The 15,631-nt window shown below is 39.6% G+C and overlaps 1 protein-coding gene and 1 long non-coding RNA gene across 2 annotated transcripts in view; both read right to left on the bottom strand.

The window, feature by feature from the left end:
• The window catches only part of GRXCR1 (glutaredoxin and cysteine rich domain containing 1), a 39,844-nt gene extending 28,087 nt beyond the window's left edge, over positions 1 to 11,757 (bottom strand). Inside the window, exons 1-2 of the mRNA XM_032686569.1 lie at positions 11,362 to 11,757; positions 8,885 to 8,887 (exon numbers count right to left, since the gene is read on the bottom strand). Of these exons, the coding sequence (XP_032542460.1) occupies positions 8,885 to 8,887; positions 11,362 to 11,757 (399 nt within the window). The remainder of the gene's footprint in view (positions 1 to 8,884; positions 8,888 to 11,361) is intronic.
• LOC116786181 lies at positions 3,027 to 7,538 on the bottom strand. Its single transcript, XR_004356852.1, has 4 exons — positions 7,193 to 7,538; positions 4,440 to 4,491; positions 4,227 to 4,329; positions 3,027 to 3,069 (listed from the first exon to the last, which is right to left on the bottom strand). It is a non-coding gene; the product is annotated as an uncharacterized LOC116786181 (long non-coding RNA).
• Positions 11,758 to 15,631: the final 3,874 nt, after the last annotated feature.

The raw sequence follows: 15,631 nt of genomic DNA, 5'->3' as shown, positions 1-15,631 counted from the left end.
AGGTGTAAGCTTTTGGTTTGGTTTGGTTTTTAACCATATAGGCATAATGTCTGAAAATCAGAATATAGCAGGTTGTATGCTTTATACTAGCTCCTAAACCTGCTAGTCAAAATAGCTGCCAAGTTAGTTAGTCTGTATATATCACCCCTGCAGCAGGACTAATTTTTTAGCAAGGTCAGTGTGAGCAACTTTATGCTTTAATATGATACAGGATTTTGCCCAGAGGCATTTATTTGTTAAATAAAGCAGAAACTAATGTTCAGAAAATCATAATTTTCATATAATAATGTTCTTACAATAGGGCTAGGATCTACATTGTGTCATAGAGTTAAATATGTTCTGGTCAAGGAATAAGACTACAAATGAAGATACTAAGATTATTAAATTGGCTATCTGCTTTTCTTTCAGATGAACATTTCAATGGCTTCTTTGCATAGACATCATTTAACACCCTACAGCAAGAAAAATTAATAACAATATTTATTCTAATATCATAATTTGTCTTTAAACAATTCTGAAACTCCAGGCTGATTGCATTTCTGCCAGCTGAATAACCTTCTACCAAAATGAGAATTAAGATAGCAAAAAAAACAGGTCAGAAAGTTTGCTAGACATCTCTCCTTTTTTTGAAAACTCTTTCCCTTATCTGTTGTGACTGCAAAAGAGAACTGCTGGAGCAGCTGATGATAAAACTATCTGGCTGAAGGAACTACATGATTCAAGTCTACTCTCAATCAGTAACAGCAAAAAAAACCCAGATACTATTAGTCACCTGTATCCAGCTGCAAATACTGGCCACTAGTATCGTTCTTCCACCCCACACTCTCCTACATGGAGATGCACAAGACCATCATGCACCAAGCAGATAGGTTTCCAAAAGGCCTGACCACCAAGCAGGTACAACAATGGCTGCCATGGCAATATTTTGCATAGTTAGATGAACAGATGAATACGTCATTTATAAACTGCTGCCTCTCTTAAATTGGTATGATACCTTAAGTTTGGACTTGGAGGGACTGAGTAGGTGCTTATATTTTTGAACCACAGTGGGATTTGGAACAACCAGATATACCCACTGCATGCGTGTGAATCTGACTGAAAGCAGCATAGAATCATGGGATGGTTTGGGTTGGAAGGGGACCTTGAAGATCATCTAGTTCCAAACCCTGCTGTGGGGAAAGACACCTTCAACTAGACCAGGTTGTGCAGAGTCCCATCCAATCTGACCTTGAATACTTCCAGGGGTGGGTCACCTACAGCTTCCCTGGGCAACCTGTTCCTGTGCCTCGGCACCCTCACAGTAAAGAATTTTTTCCTAGTACTTACTGTCTTTCAGTTTGAACCCATTCCCCTTGTCCTGTCACTTATATGCTCTTGTAAATAGTCTTGCCCCATCTTTCCTGTAAGTTCCCTTCAGGTACTAGAAGGCCACAATTAAGTCATCCTGCAGCCTTCTCTTTTCCAGGCTGAACAATCCCAGTTCTCTCGGCCTATGCTCATAAGACAGGTGCTCCATCCCTCTAATCAGCTTGGTGGCCCTCCTTTGGACTTGCTCCAACAGGTCAGTGTTCTTCCTGTGTTGAGGACTCCAGACCTGGATGCAGTACTCAAGATGGGGTCTGACCATAGACCTCATCAGACTATACCTGGAAAGGGGAGTTCTTAAGATGTGGATTAAGACCTATGACAGGTGGAAAGAACTCCAGCAATAATGCTTAAAGGTCTCATTTTTCACTGTGTCCATCAGCCTGTCTCTTACGACATTCTCTGCTTGAACAACAATGAAATGCTTCATAGTTACCTGTAGGGCTAGGAAGGAAAGTTCTTTGCATTTAGATGCAGTTAACCAAGAGCAAGACATGAGAGGCTAGGCGGGAAAATATCACATTTTCTTTAAAACACTGGAAGTTCAGTTGCAGGTTTGGAAGCTGACTTCTTTCTGTCTTATAGAAGTTGCAAGGAGAAACAGATTTTTCTTAAATAACAGTGTTTCACTCCTGTCAATTCCTAGTAGTTTTAAACCTTGTTAGATAATTAGCAATCAGTAGTATTCCAAACAAGGCTACTGAGAGTCAATTCCAAAGAAAAAAAATCTTTGCCTTTGAACCAGCATTGGCTGATTTGTCAGTGCAGCACACAACAACACATGTTGTTATAAATGTGTGAAAATATTGGCCAGTAAGGCTTTTTATACTTCTTTGTGAAAAAAGGAGAAAGAACAGTTTTGTGTGTGGTATTTCTGCAGTACAGAAGACATACTCCTCTGACACTGATGGAGGGTGTTTCAAAGTTCCAAAGTAAAATGGTAGTAAGGTTGTTAAAATGCTTTCCACAATTCATACCAGCAATGAATGATAGTTTTTCTGTCTTCTTTCTTGCCATGCGTGAAATGAGTCTCTACCTCACTGACTCCAGCTGCTCGTCCGTGACCATTTCTGTTGCTTTGTATGATGGAGGCTATAAAGAGTAGTGCTGTGGCAGCCTCTCCACAATGTAACTACTGCATCAAGCAAAACACAAGATTGCCTGTTTGGATGGGGAGCTGTATCTTTCCAGCTCCTTTTTTAAAATCAACAGGATGGGGATGCTGTCCTATCTATTATTCCTCTTGTAAGTTTTGGAAAATGTCAGTGATATTTGAGTTTCGTGTTTTGTACTACCTAACAATGGATGTTGCAGAAATGAGAAAGGTTTTTACGTATGAAAGCCGTACCCTTTTCTCTCTGGTAGCAAATTCCATTCTAAAGAATGTTTTATTCCACTTCAGCTACAAAATTATGGTGCTGCCAAACATTGCAGTCACGGGCTAAAGCTCTAGCCAAAAAAAAAAAAATAGCAATATCTTTTTGTCCATTTCTTTCTTTCAAGCTATTAATAATCTACCTTGTGTTGGTACAGTATGTCATAAACTGTCAACACTGGTAGAAAAATGTCAGAGCAAGCTGCTGACAGACCAGAGCAGTCTAGCACCATAACATTTATGGCACATATACATTTATATTTTCTAGCTTGTGTAAGCTTACTAATGCATTTGCAAATCCTACTTCAGAACTGAAACAGCTTTGAGATCTGTAAACTAAAAAAAAAAAAAGGAATTTTAATGCACTTAACTTATTAGGAAATATTTAAAGTTTTAAAAAAGGAGCTGTGTTTCATCCTCATTATTACCATATATTTGCAGATGCACAGCTGTGCAGTCTGGTGACATATTGGCCCAGTGTAGTCAAGTATTTGCTTCCGTATTCATAAAGTTTTAAGTAAAATGTACTTCACCTAAGACACTCAGGTGCGATGAGAGCCCTTAAATATTTGGTTGTAGAGTAATTTATTTGTACATGAAATTAGGGGTCAGTGACCAAGTATGGTGCTAGGAATTAAGTACATAGGACAGTTCATATTTGTAGGCAATTGAGTTCATCTTTATATGTTCCACAAAATTTGTATTTGCTGTGTCAAAGGCATACAAGTGTCAGTGGCAAGGCACTAGCAGGCAGCCTGTTGTACTATTTCAAAGAAGAGGGAATAGCCCCAAATTTTCTCGATAACCCTAGTTTTAAGAATACTTCAAAAGACATCTTCTCCTTATTTTCCTGCTGAGTTACTGAGTTGAGATTCACAGATGGCAAAAGACAAGAGTTATTGCTACTAATTAATGATTAAGACTAATCAGTTCATCTTTTTCATCTCTGTTGTAAGAGGCCAATTTCGAAAAAATCCTACTCTTAGAATAAGTAGAAAAAATTTCTGCACTAACATCCTAAGATTTTTTTTGATAGGCTGTTTGCATAACATGACTCTTTTTTAAGTCAGTTTGAAGTAAGATGAAGCATTTTTCATGTTAATTCAAAGGCTGAGCATCTTATTGAGCAGTTCCACAAAGGGACATTATGTAAGAATCCCAGAGCAGTACATAGGCTCAGACCCAGTGTTCATCTGGTATTCCAAGTCATCTACCAGACAGATAATTAAAAGTAAGAGGATGGAAAGCATATATGGCATTTTCTTCTAATACTGTCTTATTTTATGACTGGTTTCAGCTCAGAGAATATCCTGAGGCCAATATGACTTAGGAGTCCCACTTATTACAACCAGGAAGCATCTTTTTTCCGTTTGGCATTTGCATTCATTCATTCAAAAAGAAAGCAAATGTGTTTTCAGATTTAAAGGCAGAGGATGAAACAAGGTGGCAGAACATGATTATTTGCAATCTCTCATGTCTTGGATACCTGGATTCAGTCTCTTCTCTACCTCTTTTCCCTAGCAAGCACATCACAGGCCACCAGCTCTTCTACGATACCTTTATGTGGAAGAAATGTGACCACTGTACTCCTTAATAGTGAGAAAGAGAGAAACAAAGAAATGGACATCAATCATGATGCTGAAGAACAGTACTGTTTGGTACAGCAAGCCTGTGTTCCATTCCTGTTTCAGCAACTTACTCGTGCTGTCCTGTTACTGTCTGTTTCAAAGTACAACTCCCACCACTGCCTCCTGGAAGACACAATTTGTAACAAAGCAGAATCTGCTTATGTACAGTTAGTGTAGGATCTGATCCACCAGGCATGCTCAGGGAGCACCTACTGCATCAAGCCCTGCAGGTGAGACAGGCAATGGAACCCCTATTTTATGGTTCCCATAGGACACGAGTAGGAGGTACCTGTCATGTCCTGTCAACACTGAGATGATGAGGCACATGGCCAAGACAGGGAATTAGTCAAGTTTTCATTAATGAAAGGCTTTTGCTGCCTTTGAGGCAAGGCAGCGCCAAAGAGAGGTTTGGAGGATCTCGGTGTTGGAGCTTCATGTCTAAGTCCTTCTTCAGAGGCCTATGGATATTTTGAATCTTAATCTGAAGTCTTGATTTGAATCTCAAGTCTAGTACTACATATTCTGTATTCACTACATATTTATTACAGCATTACCACAGCTTCTTCGCTATGCCCTTTCCCATGGAAAAGACAAGGCCAGTGTCTCAAGAATGCTGACCTCATTTATGGATCCTTTACAAGGATCAAGACTCATCAGAGCAAGAATAATTTTGATGTCATGCAGTGTGCTGGAAGGTTGGACAGATGTCCAGTACTTGTTAATCAGACTGCCAGCATAAAAGCCTATCAATTTTTTTCTATAATTATAGATTCAGTCTCGAAGAAGTGGTAAATGTAACCATAGTTTTATTGCTAAGCTTCCCAATCTTGAGTGTATTGAAAAGTCAAGACATCCCATATTTACATTTTTAAAAAATAAGACAGCTTAGTCTTTTTTAAATCAAAGCTTTCAGTGGTTTAGATAGTTTAAAGTCTATTTGCCGATCATTCCAATTCTATGTCAAATCGTATTTGCTTCAAGTCCAACAGAAGCAAATCCTACAATGCCAGTGATAGCCTAATAATAGACTTGTCTGATATCAGTGCTTTATAGCTGATTTCTATGGTTAAAAGCTCACAGAACTGAACATTTTATTTTTTAATTCAGTGTGTCTGTTTAGACATCGGCTCTGGAAACCACTTGTTATAACTGTGAATTGATCAACTGTATCAGCTGAATCACTGTCCCATGCAATGTGGTCACAGATCGAAGTCCTTCTGAAGGTACAAAGGAGTTGGTGAAAGGACGCTATGCCTATTCCAGTAGTGATTCAGTTGTCCTTCTAACACTGATGTTTCTTTAACAAGAAGAAACCTACTTTTCATAATCACTTGATCCTCTGTGTCATTAAAATTTTTCCTGTTCTCCAGTGCATTTCAGTCCAATGCATTTCAATAATTAGTTTTCCAGACTTCCTAACACTATGAAGACACATTGGAAGTTTGTACCTCAGATACCTACAGCTCATTGGGATTTTATCTCCACCCAAGTAAGTGGCATTACTACAGCAAATGCTCTGTACAAGCAATCCAGCACATATTTTTTTCTTGCAAGCTATGCCTATTTGAGAGTCACAGGGTAGTGTGTATGGATGAGAATATAAAGGAAAAGTTCAGGAGATCTTTTACAATCCTTTTCCAGTCCTAGCAGAGGTCTTTGGGTTCAAAGAGTTCAGTGATGCTGGAATGACAGCATTGATCATCTGCCAAAGAAGTGAGGAGGACAATATCATGACTGCAATTCTCTAGTGAAAGTGTAAATCACACTTTCTCATCTCCCCAGACTTTTGGGAGTTTTAATGATATATGATCCAGAGGAGTACTATACAATATGCCACCCACCCTAAAACCTTTGTTTGTACGATTGCACAAGAAACTTTCCTTAACAACACTTTGTAGCATCTGCCTTCTTTGGAAGACAGTTGGGTTTGCTGCTGTACTTCAATTTTTTTTGTCTGTAGTATTAGCTAGCCCTACTGGTTTGTAAGCTCTGCATGTTCTGCTGTGTATTAACTTTTCCAAGTGTGAGAGACTGAAATTGGTTAATGACTTAAACACCAGGTCACCTACAAGTAAAGAAAGATGAAAGTGAACTTAACCACCCCAAAAGCTCTTCTTCTCTTAACAAACTTCCACATGATTCCTTATTCTTTCCCACCTTTCTCCCTAAACATTAATAAGCTCATTCTTTATCAGGCTGAATAATGACATGCACTTTGCAACCTTAAATGTTAACTCTACCTGAGAAACTGTGCTGGAAAACAGTGTAAAGACCAAGTACATTGTGTCTGACTCTTGGCCCATATCTCTGACGCAGTGCTCACAAAGGCATTCATCAGGCCCTCTCACAAAAAACGTCAGCAGGCCCTGCCTGAGAGTGAGTTCTGTGGCTAATGTAGCAGAACGTGACCTTTCAGAGGAGGCTGGAAGGCCAGTGGAGTGTGTAAGTATGGAAATAGAGGAAAATACCCTTGCTGAAGCAGTGAAAATGAGGGGAGACCCATATAAAACCTTTGGCTGAGCTCCATTACATTGCACACTGGGATGGAAACCCAGTCTGGCATGAAATGATCATTGTATTCCCCAGCAATATATCAGACAACACAAGGATTTTTGTTCCTTGTTACCTGGAAGCCATCATAGGGATAGTCTAGTAATAAAAATTGGTCGTGAAGAGAGTTATATTTATTTCAAGGAAAAAATAACTATTTCTCTACTACTTTCTATGGGAAAATATAGGAAATATTCATACTAATTTGCATTTAAATAGTATTCTAATATTAGAAAGCAAAATGTCTGGTAATGTACTGAAATAAGACCATTACTTTGGATATGCAGAGAAGGGGCTTTTGCTTCTGACACAATTAGCAAGTCTCGTCCCCAGTTCCGGAGCTGATGACACTGTTAGTTTTAGTGTTTCAGCAGGAGAAAATGTCACTTATACCAAGGAGGTGCACAAACAGGGAGCCTGGGAGTTTCAGCTCCTTCCTGTTTTTCAAGATTTTCAGTAATGCCTGTTTCTCACAAATAAAGTGTTCCTGGCTGTCTGACACCTGTGTTGCCAGCACTGTGGGAGGCCACCCCCCAGGCCCAGTTTAGGTGCCAACAGAAGCTGCATGACACATGTGACGGTCCCTACCCTTCACCAGACAACTGGGGACCTCCCTCCCACCTTCCTCACCCAGGGTGGTTGCTATGTCAACACCCATCACCCCCCCTCCTCAGGATGTGGTTGCTATGTCAACAGTCTCCTTGTGGCATCCACCCCATGGAGGGAAAGGCTGGAGGGGTTGCCATGGAAACCATGCTGTCCTGAAGCATCAGTAGAGCTGGTCTCTTCCCCACCTTTCTTCCCCCAGAATGTTCTGCCATGCTGCTGGGACAATCCTCAGACATGTCCTGCTCTGTCCCACATTCCATCCCCATGGCTGTACTAGCCCCAGCTGTCCACAGCTGCTCCCACCTGCCTGGTAGCAGCTTCCCCAGCCATATGGGGATGGCCTGATGGGAGACCTTTCACTGCCACAGCACTGGAGCAGCTCTCATCTGGAGACACAGGCAGCCCTTGGACAAACCAATGTAAGGGACTTAGCTCCACTTCTCAGGGAACAGTGGAAACAAGAAGTCACGGATTGTGCTGGTGATGAAGTGCTCAGTGCATGACTGTGGGAAGATGTAGCAGGGGATGCACATCTATTTGGCAGCAGATATACATTCTCAGACCAGGCTTGTATCATATAGCAACAACAAGCAAAACCACCTCTTCATCTAGAAATACTTCCTGTATTACATCACTCTCTTAAAATTGAAAAAAGCTCCAGAAGGTGTGATTATTTTTTTTTTCAGCTGAGTTTGTTGTGGGAAGAAAGGATCTGAACCAATTCTGTAGAAAGGCTGTAGTAAGAAAATGTGGGGAAAAAATACTCAAAATCCCAAATATTTGATCGAATGTTAAAATACACAGGAGTACTTTTACCACGGGTATTTAAACAGAAAAAAATCAAAGGTCTTGACTGCACAACATAACAAACCACAGTTAATGAATACCTGCTTATCCCTAGAATATCTGAGCAAAGTGATTTGTTTTCAAAGATCTCTTCCCTATCACAGGGAGCATCTAGATATTTGGAGAAGTAGCATAGTAGAGGAATTTGCAGATATAGTCTGAAGAATCAGAATGTGGTCAATGCAGAAAACATAAAAAACCCCCTAGTTTCAGAGTCACAAGACACTCACACATACTCAATATTTTGCTTCTTGCATACACATTTTAGTTAATAAGTGATACAGTGAATACTAAATAAGAAGTATTTGAATGCATATTTATCAGTGCTTAGGATAAGGATTGTCAAGAGTTCAGGTGCATATTCTGAGATTACAAACACTGGCTTTGACATTAACTCTGGGAAATATACAATGAGTTCATCTCACAAGAGATGCTGAATCATCAAAGGGGCAGAGATGGACTCTCCTCAGGGATAAGGGACTCCATACACATTTTAACTATTGTTATACACCTGCTGCTGCTTATTTAAGAGAAACATGTAACTGCAGATGACCTCACATAATCAAGAGAGTAACTTACAAAAAGGCCCAGATCAAGAGATTTTGAGTTATACCTCGTAAGAGATATCTTTCTATCTTACTGCCTTTTTTACTTGTTCTCTAAGAGGTATTCCAGCAGGAAGTCTGGAACATGCTTACAGAAAACTAGAAATCATCCTCTAATCTCATGCTGAAGGCCATTACTTCATTTGTAATTGGATGGATTTCAATCATATTTCACATTACAATAAAACAGTTCCAAATCCATCTCAAAACTAACCTTTTTGCTTTGTTCTCCTCTGCGTTCACTATGTAGCATAGAAAATTGGCTCACAGTATGATATAAAAATATGCAATCCAGCGTTGCTCTTCACTAGACTTCAAACTTTATCTCTGGGGAAATAGGAACTTGTTTGTATAGAAACATAAAATCATGATGTTCTCTGTATTATTGAATATATGTCTTTGATCCAGTAGGCACTTAATGTAAGAATATACAGTTACGTCTGGAAATCAGTCATCTAGACCTGCCTAAGCAGAAGCTGCTCAGTTCCCCATATATTTTCCTCATCTGCTTTCAAAATCTACCTTTCCTTTTGGACTTTACAATACCTGTAGCAGAGAGCTCTTAAATTTAATTATGTACTGTATGAAAAACTGTTTAATTTGTTTTCATCTGATAATTTAATTTTTCCCCTTTCTTCTGCAGTAAAATATTGTCAATAAAAAAATTCTTAGCACCTTTTAAACCAGTCATTATTTTACAGGTTTTAATTATGGACATCTGTGGTAGACTTGTATACATATAATCTTCTGACATTGTAAGATGGATATGCCTTCTTTTGAGCAATATTTTCTTCTGGTAAAACACCTCATGGAAATAGCACTGGTCCTAGCTATAACTCTGCTAGGAATTCAAGAAACATTGTAATCAAGGTACATTGATTTCAGTCCATGGGTCTTTCCTGAAGAACTTCCAATATAAAACTGGAGATAGAAAAAGCAAAGTGGTGGGGACACTAATTAAGGTGTGGATGTCTTCAAATGGGTCTATTTATTTAGCTGATTCGAATTTCTTAGCTTGGTGTCACTGATATAGCAGAAGAAAGCATTTAGGAGGGAATAAGGCTGGTGAATTGGTGTACTACACATAGTGAAACAGCACAGAACAGTGGAATCAAATTTGGAGAAGAACTCAGACATGCATCAGTTAAAACTTCCTAATTCATATCTGCTTAGAAAAAGTGAGTTTGCTACAAATTTTGTCAGAGTAGGGATTTCAAGGACAAACTCTTCAGTGAATAGCTTGAAAGAAAGCAAACTACTTAAGTGCTACATAATGTGATGTTATGTAAAGAAAAAAAAAGAACAGGCAATTCATCTTTGAAACTTCAACTTCCACAGGAACGTTTGTATTGACAAAAAGACTGTTATAATTTAGGTACAACATAGAGGATAAATTCATAACCAGAAGCAAGAGAATGTTAATCTACAGCCATTTATAAACGTATTATGAAATTACTTAGTTTCAGTGTAAGGAAGAACACAACAACAGTCATAAATATCAAATTTCCCATTATTTAAAACCACATAAAAGCTTTTAAAACAATGCCCTGAAGCCAGTTATAGGATAATTTAAGTGAACAGCATAATTCTGGATTATAAGAACCTTCAGAAAGAGTCTGGTTGCACACTTGTTGCTCTTTTGTATAAATATTAATGACTGAAAGGCTTGAATAGCATATATAGATAAATTGTATATATGAGCTAAATATTTTAGAACTTTTGTCTTGATTTTTCTTTGATGTTTCTCTGACTAAGGCATTAGTGTGGCATATGCTATTTCAACTACAAATATTATGCTCCTTCTTCAAAATAAGTGGAAACCAAACATTAATAAAAGAGACCTCTGACTAAGATTTCATTCCTTTGAAATTTTCATGTGGGAAAACTGTCACTGCTGCCATCCTGCACCTAATTTGATCTACTTTTCAGATTAAACAATGGGATTTGCAAGTATACATATTTACATGTAGGGACAGGAGATAACATAGTACACTCATTAGAATTAATATAATGTGAGTGGAAACGTGACACGGCCCTGTACCATGGACCTGTACAGATCTCCAGCAAAGCCCCAGTTAAATCCTCTGTTACACATTTCTTTGCTGGTCCATATGTGGGAAGCAGAAAATATATATTTCTACTCAGTAAACTTTAGGTCAATTTTGAAAACCAAAGTTCACAGTCAGTTTGGAGTGTGGAGCTGTTTTATACCAGAAAGACCAATGAGCCCCTCTTGTGCAACAACAGCAAGTGGATAACAATGGGAATGAAGCAGAATATTGAGAAATCATAAATGAGAGCAGTTTGAACAAAGTGAAGAATAATGTGTGGAATTAAAAGGGACAGACAGAGGGCTTACAGCCAGCAGAACTACATTACCTACCTGAAATACTTTTGCCAAATTGTCAAAGAGAGCTTGACCAGCACTGACTTTATGCTTGACTCCCCTGACTGTGCCATTTTTGCTGAGGATGTTGACTCGCTTTGTACCAAATCCTTTCTCTTTAGTGGCTCTGACTAAAATGAGCAAGTCGTCCTCCTCGTTCTCATTTTCATCACACTCGGACCCCATGTGTCCATTCTGTTGCCCGTCCACTTCGCTCAGCCGGCTGGTTTGATCAGTCTCTGAGCTACTGGTGTATTCAGAGTCCAGAGAGTCGGCAGCCTCCCCATCGGCGTACACCTCCTTCAGCACCCTCCCGCTGTGTGAGGACGCAACACGGAATCGAACCTTCCTCGACAGCCTCTCGCTGTCCGCCTTCACCTCACTTTTAAACATTGCCTCTTCCATTGATATAAGCAGTTTGCATTGTTCCAGCGTGGTGCCCATTGCATTTGCCAGTTTGTCACACTTAACAACAATATCAGCACTGTTTTCTGTTGACAGGGGTTCTCATATTAAACTAAAGAGGATTCCCAAGAAGCCACTGCTGTTCTGCAGTTAATAATGGATGCATTTGTGCTATGGTTACCTTTAAACTAAAACCTGTAAAGTGATATCATTAATTAAATATTAAAAAGACATTGTGTACTTTTTAGCACTAAGGAAGAAAGCAAGAAAGGGAGAAATTATATTCATGGATGAAAATAAAAATTCAGACTCACGGGGAAGGGAAAGGGAAAGGGAAAGGGAAAGGGAAAGGGAAAGGGAAAGGGAAAGGGAAAGGGAAAGGGAAAGGGAAAGGGAAAGGGAAAAGGAAAGGGAAAGGGAAAGGGAAAGGGAAGGGGAAGGGGAAGGGGAAGGGGAAGGGGAAGGGGAAGGGGAAGGGGAAGGGGGAAGGGGAGGGGGAGGGGGAGGGGGAGGGGGAGGGGGAGGGGGAGGGGGAGGGGAAGGGGGAGGGGGAGGGGGAGGGGGAGGGGGAGGGGGAGGGGGAGGGGGAGGGGGAGGGGGAGGGGGGAGGGGGAGGGGGAGGGGGAGGGGGAGGGGAAGGGAAGGGAGGGAAGGGAAGGGAAGGGAAGGGAAGGGAAGGGAAGGGAAGGGAAGGGAAGGGAAGGGAAGGGAAGGGAAGGGAAGGGAAGGGAAGGGAAGGAAGGGAAGGGAAGGGAAGGGAAGGGAAGGGAAGGGAAGGGAAGGGAAGGGAAGGGAAGGGAAGGGAAGGGAAGGGAAGGGAAGGGAAGGGAAGGGAAGGGAAGGGAAGGGAAGGGAAGGGAAGGGAAGGGAAGGGAAGGGAAGGGAGGGGAAGGGAAGGGAGGGGAGGGGAAGGGGAAGGGGAAGGGGAAGGGGAAGGGGAAGGGGAAGGGGAAGGGGAAGGGGAACATTTAGACAATGCTCTCTGACACATGGTGTAATTCTTGGGGCTGTCCTGTGCAGAGCCAGGATGATCCTTGTGGGTCCTTCCAACTCAGAATATTCAATGATTCTGTGATTCTATGATTCTATGATAAAGTAAATAACAGAAATTACACAAGTTTATATAAATGCAGCTCAATTTGCTGAGAAAGACAAAGAGTTTTTCACAAGATCTGCAGAGTCAAAACTGTTCATGTATGTTGCACCTGAGAGGAAAATCACAAACTTCAGCTCTTAAGTCAATGATCAGCACGTTTCTTTCATCAGAACACTTCAATTCCCTACCAGTCAGACCTCATTCACCAAAGTCTGCTTTTTATACAAGCTCACAGGCATTCGGCAGGGAGCTCTGACTTAATGGTTTTCGATGCGGGCCTTTTCACAGGCTGGCAGAGCAGCAGAGAAGCAATTAGTCACAATTTGTTGCACAGAATAACATAGTGTTATTAAATAAAACCGAGCCACAACTAACACCACACAGCAACCACAGCGTATGTTCTGTTTTGCCATTTACTCAAGGGACTGGGCGAAGCAATCTGAGCAAGGAGTAGGAGAAAGTAAATTAATTGAGGCAACAAGGATCAACAACAAGAAGTAGGGTAAGGTGGATTCATCTACAGGGGAAGAACATTGCCCTATCCCAGCAAATTACAAGTAGTGGTTGCCACAGTGTTCAGTACCTACCTCTCGATGTAAAAATAACAAACCCACACTTGAGGTTTCTGGCTATGTCTGCTCAATATCATGTAGTAGCACCTTAAACCCCCAAACTGGTTCTGAGTTTGCATGATGATTCCTGCTTACAGTGCTATTTCTGTATTTTCTTCATTTAAAGGAAAATGCAGCATAAAGAACTTAATCCCTTTCTCATTTTCCTGACAAACATTCCCTATATACTCTCTACAGTTTCATTTTCTCTCTAGACTCATGAATATTGAATTGCTTCCTGAAGCCTGTGACCCACCCGAGAGGTGTGAGCATGAAATAAGTCCATAGATTCACAGCCAACCCAGAATGAGTTGACCTGCAGTCACTAGAGGCTGCAGACCTTCAAGGATCTGAGACTTTCTGGCCAAGATTTTGGAAATGCAGAGTCAAATTTTTCAGCAGTTGGTTGGGGGTTACTGTGACTTTATTTTGAACAAGAAACATAAAAATACTACTCTTCAGCCCAAATAAAATCACAATTTCTGTGGCTGAACTCTAAAATTATCCATTTTCTGTCCAAAAAGGAAAACACAATGATTAGTGGCATTTCATAGCACTAGTGGTTGCCACACTTCTTTCTAAAATGAGATAACCACTATTATTAATACAGAAAATATTAGGTAATAATAATAAGTTCCAGGAGTTAAAATGCATTGCTACTTATCTTTTAGTGAAGAAAAACATCTAGTATTCAAGTCTGTACTAATATTGAAGTTATAAGACACCATGTGAAATTCATTTAGGGGGAGGATGCTGAATCTCACTGATTGTGACATAGCCACTTGCTCACAGGAGTTTTGACAAGAAACACAGTTCATTATTAGTAAAAAGTAACTTAGAATGAAGAACATTCTATAGAAGGATGAATATTTCAAAGTATCTTCTATGGAATTATCCAAACAGGGCTACAAGATAAACAAACAGGGCTGGAGAAATTACTTAGTCTATTACCTACCCCAAAGTTAACTAACTTAATAGTGTTTCCATGATTATCTGAGTGATTTCCTCTTGGAAACCTGCAGTAATTACCTTTGTTCATATTACTTTTTAATTAAATAATAAAACCCATGTCCTTTGCAATGAATTACCACAGATTAAAAATTCCAATCTTCTATAACAAAAATATTTTGCACAACAGTTTTATAATATTTTTATCTTCTCCAGTTGGTGCATAGAAATCATTTTACTCCTGTTGCAGGCAGTGTGAAAATTGTAGTGCAAAGGATTTGATGCTACCTGAGCGATTTAAAAAGTTAATTTAGTGTTGAATAAATACAGAATTAATCAGTATCACATTTTAAAACACTCCACATACTGTTAACATCTTTCTCTATGTTAGTAGGAAATTAGGTCATAGTTTAGTTTCATGGCAATTCCATTATTTACTGAGAAATATTTTTATGTCTTATTATGAGAAATGAGAAACTGTATGCACAACGTTCTCTGCAGAAAAATATTTATGCAAAGTGGAGCGTGCCCCTTGACAGAGGCATATACATGCATAAGATTTCATCTTGATGTTCCAGCTGCAGACTTTCTCTGAGAAAACGTGACTCTGGGGCTAAGTGCATATATCCAGCAGGAAACAGAATACAGACTCTAAACAGGTTATATTCATGACATAAGACATTTGAGAGTTCAAAGAACTGAAACACATCTTTATACCATCTTCCTGGGCACATGTTCTCAAGAACAGCAGAAACGATGGAACTTGACTAGGCATCTCTGTCCCTCCTGTTGACTAAAATTGTATTCAATGCTTAAACTAATTCCATTTATGCAGCTTGATTCTGCACCCTGCCAGCTCTTATATTTGTGTTTATCATTTTTAGCTTCTTTACACAAATTTCTTTTCATTCAAAAGCTTATTTTATTTAATGAGCAGTATCCATTAATGTGAAGGGGTTTTGCAGTAATGAGATATTTCTTGCCCGTAAATTACTATTCCCAAATCAGTTGGCTATTGTCAGTTTTTATTTCTGCCTAGTTTGATTAATTCGAGGCCAGGGTATCCAGCAACCATAAAGACAGAGCACATAGGGGAAAAAAAGAACAAAGAATGACTCTGTAAAAAAAAAAAAAAAAAAAAAAAGATACACAAATACAAAACCACTTGGAAATAAGCTATTACATCTCTTATTTGACTCTTTCATTT

This window comes from Chiroxiphia lanceolata, chromosome 4, assembly GCF_009829145.1.
Source record: "Chiroxiphia lanceolata isolate bChiLan1 chromosome 4, bChiLan1.pri, whole genome shotgun sequence".
Classification (NCBI taxonomy): Eukaryota; Metazoa; Chordata; class Aves; order Passeriformes; family Pipridae; genus Chiroxiphia; species Chiroxiphia lanceolata.
This window is presented reverse-complemented; position numbering and strand designations above follow the sequence as displayed.